The 14,126-nt window shown below is 37.9% G+C and overlaps 1 protein-coding gene across 1 annotated transcript; it reads right to left on the bottom strand.

Annotated features, from left to right (window-relative positions):
- Positions 1 to 6,834: 6,834 nt before the first annotated feature.
- On the bottom strand, positions 6,835 to 9,121 carry LOC135594890 (jasmonate-induced oxygenase 2-like). Its single transcript, XM_065085397.1, has 3 exons — positions 8,591 to 9,121; positions 8,182 to 8,506; positions 6,835 to 7,261 (listed from the first exon to the last, which is right to left on the bottom strand). Exons 1-3 carry the CDS (start codon positions 9,076 to 9,078, stop codon positions 7,016 to 7,018), a joined length of 1,059 nt encoding a protein of 352 aa, XP_064941469.1. The 5' UTR covers positions 9,079 to 9,121; the 3' UTR covers positions 6,835 to 7,015.
- Between the last annotated feature and the right edge of the window lie 5,005 nt (positions 9,122 to 14,126).

Raw genomic sequence — 14,126 nt, 5'->3', positions numbered from 1 at the left:
CATGCAAGCCTCACAATAAACGAGAAAAATAAAGACTCGCAGGCCTTAATAATGATAATAATCACAATACATATACACACATCACACGGTCTATGATCATCTATCCACATCATACATCACATGTACACATCATCATCATATAGGACTACTAGAAAATAATAATAATTAATTGATATTTTCGAAATTAAGAAATACATGGAATTTTTTGAATTGAAGGGTATTTTGGTAATCTGGACAGATAGGACAGAACTCAAATTTTTTGAAAGTTTAAGGGGCAAAACTATCTTTTACCTAGAAAAACCCTAATCCCCTTCTTTCTCCCTACTGTGTTACCACCACCACCACCTTGCTAGCAACGACCACTACAGGGGGCGGGGGTGCCGCCTCTGCTTACGGGTGGCATTGCTCCCGCATGTGCCTTTGCCCACGGGCGAGTCAGCCTTTGGGTGGAATGCCCATAGGCGCTGCTGCCTCCGCGGGCACAGCGCTGCAATCGCCCGCAAGAGGTGCTAACCCCACGGGCGGGTGCCCCTGCAAGCAGTTCTGCCCGCGGGCATAGCGCCCGCAGGCAGCACTGGCCTCATGGGCGCCTTTGCCCGTGGGCACAGCGTTCGCAGGCGCTGCCCGTACTGCCTACCTACGACCTACAAGTGGCCGAATGTAAGTGGCCAGGCCTCGGCCATTGGTTGCTTGAGGGCAGCAATAGTTGCTGCTTGAGGGCAGCAACAATTGCTGCCCTCTCTCGTCTTTTGCGTTAAAACTTTTGACGTCAAAAGTTTTTCTAAAACACAACACACACAGTTTAAAACCAATCTTTCGCACGAACAACTTGGCTTTGATACCATTGTAGGAAAATCTAGGGGCGATATCACATGCACAGCAGAAGAACAGAAAAATAAAAACCTCAAATTTCCTAAAAAGGTATTCATCATTGTGCGAAAATTAGTACGCAAAACCCATGAAACTTAAAACTATATGTAAGATTATTATGTTACCTAGGGAGATCGTATATCCCTGAATCCCTACAGATCTATAGGAGAGGATGAAGAAGGTCAAACGTCCTCCTCTCTAGTGGTGATCTATACAATAGGGCTTCGACGATGCTCCTCAATTCGCTGCCTAAATCTCCACACCTGCTATCTGAGGAGAAAAAGGGGAGAGGCGAACAGCTTCTCAAATCATTATATAAATCTCTACACTTGCTATACGAGGAGGAGAAGGGATGAGGCGAAGGAGGTGACAACCAAGAAACCTTTGGTCTATGAGTGTTTGGTTCTCTCCTATTTATAGAGGCCCCTTGTTAACTTAATCCTAATGGATCCTACCTTATTAGGTATTAGATCTCTATCCAACTACCCAAGCCTCTTAAATTAGTGGATCTCTATTCAATAATCTCTCATTGGCTCTTATTGGATCTCATTCATAGGATCCAATAATTTAGGGGCTTATTGGATATCTAATCAGATAGGGGATCCGATAGATATCTAATATTCGAACCTCTACACGTTGTAATACCTACTATATGTACATGACCCTCTAGGCCCAATATCGGCTAGCTGTGAGTCATACATATCAAAACTCCTTCTGGCTCAATGAGTTATTATCTTTATAATAATTTACTCGACTAATCGATTGCGGACATACTATGCCACTACGCCATAGTCCCCAAACAATATAGGGGAATCCAATCTTTTGGACCTCTCTATCCTCAGTTACTATGTACATATAGTCTCTCATCCATCTAATATCCCAAAGACCGTATACCGGGTATGGTACTATCAGACCCATACGGTATATACTCGAGTCTCACTTTAATTGGATTCTCTTTTAGAACTATTTCTCTTTCAATCCGAATTGACCCTAGCCAGGGATTTGTTTGAGTAAGAATACATGGAATATTCCTCTCATGACATCGAGAGTGGATGATCTGTTATCGACACTCAATAGTCCTCGTAAAGTTGGTTGTAACTCTCGATGACCAACTGTACTAGATCTGAAACTTCCAGACCTATAAGTCTGGTATTAAAGAGTGGAGTACTCATATATAACATCCTTAGTGTCTCAAGTATAAGGACTAGATACATCACTGAGACAACAGAATCACTGTTTGACAATGAGGTATCATTAACCATCCAGCATTCCGTGAGCGGATCAATCAGTGAACTCATTCTCTGATGAGCACTTGTATTGTAGCCCTAGTGTCCCCACACGAGCAACTTTGAGACCAACTGCCTCCATCATATGGACGGATATATAGCACACCAGTCTATCTAGTCATCTCGATATCCCTTTCGAGTAACCTATGACCAGGATTCTTTAGGATTTATGTTTAAAGGTGAATCGGTCTCATTATCATGATCTCATCACGATCTGATTTCTATTGCACAGATCAATGGACATCACAATATATATGCATATATACAACAAGCAATATAAAGTAATAAAATATCAAAATATAATAAGCAAAAAGAATGTACATCATGTCACACGTGGCATCACTCATGTGATTGGTTTACAAGACACCTATCTATGACTAGTAGTACCACCTAGACATTGTCTCTTAGATTGTGTCAGGCGATGGTACCACCCAGACTAGACGGTGGTATTGCCTAGTATTAATCTAACAGGCAATGGTACCACCTAGTGTCAAACTAATATGCGGTGGTACCGTTAGTTGTCAATTTGGTAAGCGGTAGTACCGCCCACTACTGGCGATGGTACCACCAGTACCTTGAAAACCCGGGATAGGATCATTTTGGCTCTAAATTTGAATCCATTTGGGGCTTATAAATACCTCACTCATTCATGCTCAATTTACACTAGAATTGAAAACAAAAACTTGAGAAAACACTATTATAATCGTGTGAGAATTCCCCAACTCTTATGTAAGTTTGGTTTCAATTTAAGAGGTGAGTGACTTATAAAGGTTATTTTCTAAACTTGAGGAAATGAGAAAAATGTTATAAGAGGATAGTTGATATTCGCTCAGTGAAAGAAGATCGATATTAGAAGCCGATGGTCTCGACGAAGGAGGAATCAGGAGTAGACGTAGGTTACGATGATCGAACCACTATAAATCTAGTATATTCTCTTCTTTACTATTTACTCTTATTGCTTATTGATTTACATGTTTATTACTCTTCCGAACATTTTCAAGTTAAACATCTTTCTGATACGAGCTTTATTGAGCGAGTTTTTTAAATCGATAAAAGTTTTCCAAAAACACTAATTCACCCCTCTTAGTACCGATTTCGATCCTAGCGAATGCATCAACTAACCAATATGTTTGGTTGATCGACAGTGTGCTTAATAGAACATGACATCGGATTGTCCATGTCATAAACACCCTTATCATTGTGAAATTTGATAGATTAATAGAGCAAAGTTGGGTGGATGTAATGTTATTCCCATCAACCTGTGCCAAAAGCTTATTAGAGATGGAGATGGATTAAATTCTCTTTTAGGTAAAAGATATCTCTATCAGGCAAAAGAGTGTTGCAATTGGTTGATGGATCCCAATATTATTGCATCAAAGTTTTTACTGCCACCGCTCTGACTATTTGCTGGCCACGGTGGCTCGGTGTCCTTAGGTGTCCCTAAGTTAACTTTTCAATTATACCATTAAGAATATAAATTTTTTATTTTATATTATAAATCAAAATTATAGTTTTACTTTTCAGAAATTAAAAAAAAAATTATTTATACCCTTAATTATAAAATTAACTAATTTGATCTATTTTAATCAAATACTTTAATTAAACTTCATCATGATTGTATTTTTATTACTTTGACTAAATTTAGATTCGATCAACTAAGCCTTGATCAAATTTTAAAAAAATTAAATTTTAATTAATTTTAATTTTTGACTAACTTAATTAGATTGATGTTTGCCTAATTAAATAAAGTTGATTGGTATAAGGGTTCCATACGAAATTTAAAAAAATATAAATTATAATTTTCTTTGATAGGTTTCGCATATGACATATTGATTACATTTTACATATGATAAATAAAAATTTAATAATTATTCTTGGATATTTATTTGATTATTCATATGTATATGTTTGAAATTATAAAATATTATTTATTTTTTACATAAATGCATGATTTATGTATCATATAAGTTTTTCTTTATGCTGATTAATATTCAACAATTATTATAATTATTATTTTATTATTGAATTGTTTCAATATAAATTAGATTAAAAATTTTAATGAATATTACTTGTAACTTATATCTCTATGTTTTATATGATCGACAGCTACCAAAGTGGCCTAGGATGATAGACTTATGAGATGTAATTTATAATAAAGATTTAATTATTTATAAGATATTTTAAATTATATTTTATATTATTGTATTGGTCTTGTAGTTGTCAAATTGACATAGACTAATAACTTATAAAATTATATTAAGAAATTAATCCTAAATGATGCAAAGAAAGATAATATTCATGGGACACATAATTAGAAGATTTAAATGATCTTAACTATTTTGAATAATTATGTGTTGGGTAGGATGATATTATTTTAAATATCCTTATAGCTTAGTATTGTGTACCCAAAGGTAACAATACTATTCCATGAGAATGGTATCAATTTCTTATAAATAATCTTGTGTGAATACTAGATTTATTAATATTTCACCCAAAGATGAAATAGAAATGATATCAATCGTTTGATATTACCAAAAACACTCAAAGCATTATTATATTATCCTTTCACTTCAATAGTACAATAGTTCACTTCAGTCTTCCATTTAAAACTTTCTTAGTTTTAAACATGCTCGTTTCTACTCGAATTAAAATGAATGGACAAGACAAATCTTTATTGGATCAATAAAATTCTTTGGAATCGAAATAGGGCTAGATGGATTCCGCTAATTGCTATATGGATGGATAGAACATGTCCCAAAAAGATTCATTTTCTATCACGCAAATGACCAAATACAATCTATTAGAATGAGTTCAATAGTAGGTGGACGATGGATTAAGCGAACCTCAAATATCAATCACACTGTTGAGTATAGGCTAAGGTGTAAATGATATACATGAGTTGAGTTGATATGTCGGTGTTTAGGTTAACATCCAAGTTAGGATCACATAAACAATCTCACTATCAACCCACAATGCCATGATCCTCGATCCAATGGAAATGGTTCACTTTGGGAATTGTTTAACCAACCAATTCCATGACAATTAGATCTACTTTCCCAGAACCCTTGAGATATGCAGCATCTTTGAACTCTTCTATTGGAGAATTACATCTTCTATGTTCAAGATTAATATCATACACTAATTTAAAGATTGAACGATTCATAACATAGACTAATTCTTATAAAAAATTTTCTGACAATACAAAAACATGATTCTTTGTACAACCAAAACAGGTTGAACCCGCTTTTACAAATGATAAATGATGAAAACGGAATTTGAGCCTAAAACTTTACGATAAACTGTAAAAATATTTTACTAACTAGGCTAGCTAATATCTTCAACTTGATGAAACTTAGAATGCCTTGTGTATCCCTTCCACGGTTTAAAGCGTAAGCCTAACTAAGATCTCAGGCCTATAAGCTACTCAACTGGGCCTCGCAACGACATTAGCAACTCTTCTCATTTGCTTGCGATGCCTCCAAATACAAACTGGACTGTCGTCGTCTCACTATCCTTCCCAAGAACGGCTTTTAAGCTATTAGACCACTATGCCTCAAACTTGACTGTCGTCTTCTATCTTCTCCAACTCGCATGCACAGAAGACCACAAGGAGAAGCAACGCAGGAGGGACGTAGGGAGCAATCACCACTGCTGCTGCCCCCATCACACTCCTCCTCGTGCTTTTGATATCCATTCTCTTCCAATTCATGCTCTCCATATCAGTTTCTTTCCGTCCCCATCAAGCTTCCGTTGTGAATCTAAAGATGGTGATATTTTGGTGCCATCTCACTTTGAATTGCTTCTGTAGCTTTTGCTATGGATTATGATTGTGACTACAGAGCTATAAACTTCAGGAATTCATCTTATCTTTACTAGTCTTCGAACATAAATTGAAGATTGTAGGACTCTTGTGGGTTTACGTTAAACTAGATTTTGTCTCTTTGTTGAACTCAATGGACAAAATATGTTGATAATTAAGGGAAAACTTTTTTTGGTTCATGATAGATATATCATACAAGCACAAGCGTAAGGAATTATTCATTTTGGGATGGTTCTCATTCGATTTTATCATGTCAGCTCATGAGAAATTATCTGCTCTATAATTATCCCTGCACAGTTTTGAATTCTTAAGGTGGATCCAGAATGTGTCTCTAGAGTAGAGGTAATTGTTTGACTCTAAATTTTGATTTCCTACTACTCAATCGATATAAGACTAAACGCGCTTATCATCAAGCATCATAACTTAAGATTTAATTAATTTATATAATATAAATGAACTCTCATGCAAGGACAATAGAATCTTTTTTTCTTTTCCTCTAGATTGGGTTTATCCGATCCATTAAAATCAGGTTTCAATAAATATATATATATATATATATATATATATATATATATATATATATATATATATATATATATATATATGTATATATATGTATGTATAATTATCTAAGAGACCTTATAGTTATCTAAATATCTTCATACATTTTAGTGAGCATAATAAATCAAGTTTATTTTTCTAACATTATGCAGTAGATACAGCTTCAACATTGTTTCCAATCTTTCAAAATATATACATGGAGAGAGAGAACGTATGCATATGCCACTAGAGCGAAACACATTCAACTATTGAGCTTCCTCATATACCTAGCTTTGCACAAGCAAAACTAGCGTCTACTAATAATTCAATCACAACATCACCGACGATAGATTATTTAACGACGACAATAATAACAAAACCGTAAATGCCAACAACAACAAAATCATTTACTTCTAATCACCAAATAATAGCAATGAGTACGGCATATCCTTGAAGCTGAACGAATTGTTTGGTATCCCTCAATTCTGATGCTTATTAATTAAGTAGCTTCCATGGCGTCGGCCAGCATCTTCCCACAAGGGCCCAACATCCTCATGCACAGCTTGTACTCCTTGAAGGTCTTCGGCTTGTACATGGGGGATGTGCCATCTGCCACAAGCTCTTTGGCAGGGTGGATGAGCAAGTCATCTTGGGGGTTGTAGAAGAAAGCCATGGAGAGCCTCTCCGTTGCTGCATTCACCGCCACCCGGTGCTCCACGCTCTTGTACCTCCCATTGGTCAGCACCTGCGTGGCCAAGAAGAGCATGCAATTCCCAAGTAATCAAAGCCTCTCTCTCTTCCTCTCCATCTCACACACAGCTAGAACACATGAACTCAATGAGAGCAACTTTTGAGGTGCATTAAAAAGCATATGGTTTCGTTTCTGTGATTGGAAAGATAACGAGAGGGAGAGGGAGAGAGAGAGAGAGAGAGAGAGATGATGGCACAAATCTATCAAGCGTTGACAGGACTTTAGGTTAACAGTCAAATCACCAAGGAAGAACATGCTAGAGATGGAAAGAAGGGCGTGAAGAAGGAGAGATGAGCACGTGGCTGCATGCTCTGGACACTTACCTTACAAAAGGTAGAAGATAGCCTTATCGATGCAAATCACAAGTTTCTTTCCCGATGTTTAGTTATCATCCAAATCTTATCTATCTACCCCCTGTTCTTAGTTGATGATTCTTTTAGAAGATTTTTGACATGCATGTTAATATTATTTGGATGAAGTGACCAAACACTTAGACACTGGTATTATAATTAAGCTTCTCCCGCGCATATGAAACATTTGACTATCTTAGATATTTCAGAGTTCTTCGTGGTTTTTTTTGTGTATTAATATATGGCATTATATTATGATTAAATTTAGTGTATTAATTAGAAGAGAAAAATGATTGCATTTAGTATCGAAATTTCGAGTATTTTGCACAACCTTTTTTGTTGTCTCAGTTTTGGCATATTTTGGAAGCACAGCTTAGAGCATGAATTCTATCATGTCCATGCATGCACAGCTTCTGCATGCAGTGGATGGACACTACAACGCGAAAGAGCACTGTTTCGATCGAATCTCTAAGAACACTTCCTCATATATCACACACACATCGACGTGCATGCAGATGAGAAAGGATCAAGGCAAAAACATGAACCATATAGGAGGAAGCAAACCTGGATTTGGTCGCCGACATTGACGACGAAAGCATCGGGAATCGGCTCCACCGTGATCCATGAGCCGCCCTTGCGCACCTGCAAACCTTTCACCTGGTCATCGGTGAGGAGAATGGTCAAACCTCCTGGGTCGGAGTGGGGGGAGAGGCCGAGGGTGAGGTCCGGCTGCGGACACTTGGGATAGTAGTTAACCCTCAGTCCTGCTCCAGCTTCTCCGAATTCCCTGTGAAGGAACCCTTCGTCCAATCCTAGGGTTAACGAGAGCACATTCTGTATCACCCCGCACAGCTTCACCAGTTCCTCACCGTATTCTTCAGTCGTTTCCCTGATCATCAGATGATGATGAAGACCAGAAAAGTGTAGAGGAACATGCATGCATGGATCTCTGTGAATCTACGTGGATATATACCTCAAGGAAGCAGGAAGGGAAGGCCACTTGTCGTAGTTCTTGATCGAGTGAGGGAACAGCGGAAGGAAGTAGTAGTCTCCCCAGTCCAGAATGGCGCCCTTCTTGACGCCCAGTCGGCTGCCGTAGCCCTCGAAGGTGACGGGGGAATTGGCGTAAGCTTGCTTCTCCTCCATGGGGAGATCGAAGAACCCCTTCCACACCTCCCTCATCCTGGCCATCAGCTCCAAGCTCACCCCGTGGTTCACCACCTGGAAGAACCCCCAGTCTCTGCATGCATCCGACACGGCGAGCAAGGTCGCCTGCCTCTCCGCTGCGCCACGCTTGAGGCCGCCGAGGTCGACCATGGGAAGGCTTCCTGCGCCGCCTGCCGCTGAAGAAGGGTGTGGTCTCTCGGATGGTAGCTTGATGTACCTCTCGGGGATCACCTGGGCATCGGCCAAGGTCTGGACACGGACGACTGGCTCGGGCCACTCCTGTACTACGTTCATGGTGATCTGCTGTGAGCTCGGCGAAGAAGAAGCTCGACGATCCTCGGTGACAAGACATGCAGACCGAGGTCGGTCTTATAAGAGCGTGGTTGGGCTGGCATCAGCACCCGGTACGTTGAACCCATGTAGCACACTATTGGGCGAATCTTGTGTGAATGTGCTGCGCCACAGTGAGGTCTGAAAGAGTGGGGGTGTAACCTCACCGGTCTCACCACTTTTGGACACGAGGTGTGGGCCGGCATATAAACGTGGAAAGCATGAGGTTTTGCGTAGCGTCTCGTCCAACTTTTATCCACTCCTGCTGAGGACGGTTTGATGGGGGGGCGGGGTTGAGAGGACTGAGACAGTGGGTGTGAAAGTGAGGTGTGGTTTTCCTGCTGCAACAGAACAGCAGAACGTGGAACACGAGAACGTGAGCTGTGCTGTGTTGACAGAGGAGATGGAAGGTGGTCGAGTTTTCGTGCGGAGCTGTGCTGTGTTGACAGAGGAGATGGAAGGTGGTCGAGTTTTCGTGCGGAGCTGTTCGGTGTTGACAGAGGAGATGGAAGGTGGTCGAGTTTTCGCGAGGAACAAGTTAGAACAGAGATGTATCAGTTTCCACACTTTGATGCTTTTGAGTTCGGCTTTGGGTAGTAAATTTCGTCCTCAATCTTGCCGTGAAGTAGGGATGACCGACGGATCTGAGTGTCTTTTTTCTAGTTTTCCGGCTTATCAGATCATTTTTAAGCAAATTTTAAGTGTTCTTTAATCAGATTTTTCATACAGAAAAAAAAAATACACTCAATAAATGTAGAGAGAAACAGAAAAACCTAATGATTTATTCTCACTGTTGTTTCGAAACCACTGATTTCAGTTATGTAAAATTGGAAATCGAAATCAAACTGGTTCCATATGGTTCCGATTCTGATTACTGCAGTTTAGTTTTAATTTTGATTATATCCATCGTTTTAAACTGATAAAAAACAATAATAATAATAAAAATAAATTACCTCATCAAGATTCTCATCTACATAAATAGGCTTTAAATTAAGATACCAATCATTGCACCATGAAACTTATTAATATTTTACTCTTTTTTTTATTTATTTATCCGTTTTGGAATCCTCAGCTTTCGATTCCAATTTCTAAAAACTAAAATCGAATCGTACGACCTCAGAACCTTGGGTTTCAGTCCGATTCAGAACTATCGAAACATTGATTCGATTCGATTTCATTTCATTTCTAGACAATTCGATTACGATTCTAATTGTACCCCTACTCGTAGGATTATGACAATTTTCAACTTCAAACCTCAAGGTGTAATAATATGTTCTTAGTTAGAGAAAGCTCCAATTTTATAATGCTTCTCTGTAAGCCTAAATAACTCATAATCAATCTATGAATTAATCCACCATCCTTTGAGCTTGTCTTTATATAATCATACTTTTCATTCATGTGTTTTTTTTATAGTTTATTTTCTTCACATTGTATGAAACTTTCTTAGAAAAGATGGGTCGTTTTCTATGCCAAACTTTCTCTTCGAAATCATCCAAAACTAAAGGTTTGATGCGATCACACAAGGAAAAACAAATAAAATATATATATATATATATATAGCACTTGATTCACACGTGTCGTAGACTAAATTGTCTCTTTAACTTTTTTCTTTTTTTATTCATAAATGATGTGACTTCTTTGGTATATTGTCATCACCTGACCGATAGGAACAATTGACATGTTAATTTGAGGACTCGGAACTACGCGACTCAACAAGATACTTAAACATATGTTAACGATCGACCAACTTAGATCTCCTCCCATGTTCGATATGGGGCTAGAATTAGGGTTTTACACAAATATATATATATAATGAAATTTGAGATTCTACTATATATACAAGTCAAGAACAAGAAAAATAACAAGTGACCGACGATTTGAAGGGTGGGGGATTGGATTGAATTGTGTGACGTCGTCGTGCATGTGATAGATTGAGATGTATTATTGGAATTTGCATGGAGGAGGCCAACAACCGAACAAAGTCATGCTTCATGGGTTTCGTGCAGCGACTTTGCCCTATTTGGTATTGGGTGCCTGTCTTAATATATGCACCCTCTCCTCTCTTTTAGGTGTGGCCTCGTATGCATTTAAATATTTAGATGAGTCTGACCCTTTGGTGATGGCATTCAAGTGTGAATCTTTCTTTACATTGCAAGCTGTTAGTCTTGCCCACTGTCATTTCAAGTCGACCAGTCCATTGATTGTTTTGATGAAAAAGACGAGATTGGAACGCAGCCATCTTTATTAGCTAAGTTTGACATTTTCATAAAAGTTATCTCAAACTTTTAATCCTTATTAAGTGATATTGATATATTATGGGATCAACAATATTTAGGTACTAAAAATTTTATCAGATGAGATCATTTAAGGTGAGGTTTTGCAAGTTTTTAATCTCGACGAGTGGATCTATACATAATATGATGTGATTTCGAGACCATGAATGTAATGCTGATTTATTATGATAAGAGAAACATAAAAGTATAAAGGTGCTTTGAAATGAAGAATGGAAAAAAAGAAGATAGCTTCTCCTATCTCGTGAGAGAGGACAGACAAAATCTCAACCTTGTCAGATGTGTTCAAGCACACGAACAAACTCGTAAAATGGAAGACACCCCAGTTTTGGTGTGTACTATTGTGAAAACAGGTGCAAATCTCTCTCTCTCTCTCTTTCTCTCTCGACAGTCACATCTTCAACACGGTGCTTACAAAGTCGAAGGCAAAGAGTCATATCTCCACCACCTCCACAACAGCGACTTCTCTAAAGGATCTCCGATTTGATGGGGGAGTGGGAGGACGCGACAGGAGTCGCATCACCCACCTCGTGTTGTGCGCTTCACGCTCCCCTTCATCTTTTTTGGTGCATGGAGGCAACTCGCAAACGTTAAAGACCACATGTTTTGCATGCGGGTTGAGTGATCCATCATCCCCCCCATCCCGTAATAATATTAAGATTTTGGTATCAACTAATTATTGTCTTCAAAAAAATAAATAAATAAAAGTTTCAAACTCACTCGATCAACGTTGTAGTAAACATTAGTTAAACGAAATCATGAAACTTTCGAACTTTGGTAAGTGATACATTACCACCAAACTAATATTTTAAATATTTATATTTTTATAAATTAAAATTAATTATTGATAAACATGATTAATAGTTGTTAAGTTGATAACTAAAATTTTCATAATCATTAATTTATATATATATATATATATAATTATCTTGATTAATATATTTAATCTTTTGTTTCCAGCACCAAATATCAGTAGCACATGGGTAACGAACTCCACCATTCATTTGATGCTAGTAGATTGGATGAATTGGGGTAACGACGACGACCGTAACAACAACCAGTCTTATTTCCCCGAGAGACGACGACGATAAATAGAGCTAGCAGCAGAAGAGACGACGACGGCAACAACAACCAGAGAACCCAATTCACATTGAAGTTGGTTCACAAAATAATGGCTTCTTCCACCATTGTTAATCCCAATTCCATTTTGGATCCTTAATAAAGTCAAATAAGATTGTCCTTCACACGAAAATAGAGCCGGCAGCAGCACCGATGAGGACGACGACAACAGAGCCCATATCACATCTGAGTTATTTCATGAAATAATGGTTTCTTCCACCATATTTACGTGATGTTAACCCCTGTATTAGATAGAAACAGTTGTTCCATCCGGATTCAATAGGCAAGTCTTTTAGTCACCAAAAATTTCCTTTGTCATGAACGAAAGCTCAGAACCATGACCTTTCCTGGTATATCTGATCATCAAGGATCTGTAATTTAGATCGGAAAGAGTTTTCCTTTGAATTCGTTAATGTGTTGGTGAAAGACCCTAATTTCTTCGATACTGTCTGTCAGAGGCTGTTGGTCCTCACAAATTAAACTAGTGGGAGCAGGATGTTCCGATTCACTCGAAGCTGGAAATTTTGAACAATAATTCGAAAGAGTTGCTAAAAGAAAGAATGGCAGACGCAAGGAAAGGATTATGGATCTGAGATCTTAGTTAGCTGGTTTTCAGAAGCAAATCTATCATGCTCCAGGTTCCATTTTGCTTAAGAACGAGCAGATTAAAATAAGCAAACTGATGACAGAGGAGTTCTTAGACAGCAATCTACAACTCAAATGTATCAAAATTAGATCAACACACTTGGTTGCCTGTTGGGGAGACAATGGTTTCAGCATAAGCCAGGATTGGAATGCAATCAGAATCAAAATGCAGCCTGTTAGATGGCATTACTCTTAACACATGATATTATTTTCAGGCTTGTTATTCACGGAAATCTTCTCACTCATGATGAGATGGTCATGTTTGGTGTACTACTGCGCATGTCTAAATGTGTCTTCACTGGCACGAATGGACAATGTGTCTTGACTTAGTATTAGATATGATAAGAAACTCGAATAAGAAACGACTGTTCATAGGCGAAACTAAAGAGTACGTCATGACATAGAGTTGTCACTAGACTATGTCTTACATGTACCATTGGTATAATTCGAAACTATATTGGGCCTTGATGAATACATTTCCTGGTTCATAACAATACCTCAGTAGTTGAAGTTTCTCACAACAAAGTTTTAGCAAATATCTTTAACCATAATGAACACTACTTATTGGAAACTAGAAAAAATAATTTATATGATTTTTCATCAAAATCAGCTATTCATGGATTTTAAGATGGCTTGAATAAACAGTGGACAAAATAAAAAGAATCAAGACAATATGTAGATAACAAGCATATCAATTCTTTTGGTTACTTCAAAATTTTCTTTGAAAAATTCTATAGAAAAGACTCCTCATCTCTCGGTTCACTACTTCTATTTTGTATAACTATACTTATCTTGAATCATGGTTGCATGACATCTGGCTTGACGAACAAGATGAATTAAATCACTCTTTTGTTGTCTTCTTAAAAGCTTTTAATGCCAATAGTCTTTGGCTCATTTGGAAACACAGAAAGGATTGCTATTTTCGTAATCCTCAATGTCAAATCGGATCCATATGGT

Source organism: Musa acuminata, chromosome BXJ1-10, assembly GCF_036884655.1.
Source record: "Musa acuminata AAA Group cultivar baxijiao chromosome BXJ1-10, Cavendish_Baxijiao_AAA, whole genome shotgun sequence".
NCBI classification, from domain to species: Eukaryota; Viridiplantae; Streptophyta; class Magnoliopsida; order Zingiberales; family Musaceae; genus Musa; species Musa acuminata.
Note: the sequence above shows the minus strand (reverse complement) of the source record. Positions and strands in the feature narration are given on the sequence as shown.

Excerpts from the sequence above, each read along its gene's own strand:
- LOC135594890 (XM_065085397.1), bottom strand. The coding sequence starts at position 9,078 with ATGAACGTAGTACAGGAGTGGCCCGAGCCAGTCGTCCGTGTCCAGACC. Across the intron at positions 8,507-8,590 it reads TCCCTTCCTGCTTCCTTGAG|GGAAACGACTGAAGAATACG; the intron begins GTATATATCCAC and ends TCTGATGATCAG. Across the intron at positions 7,262-8,181 it reads ATGTCGGCGACCAAATCCAG|GTGCTGACCAATGGGAGGTA; the intron begins GTTTGCTTCCTC and ends TTGGCCACGCAG.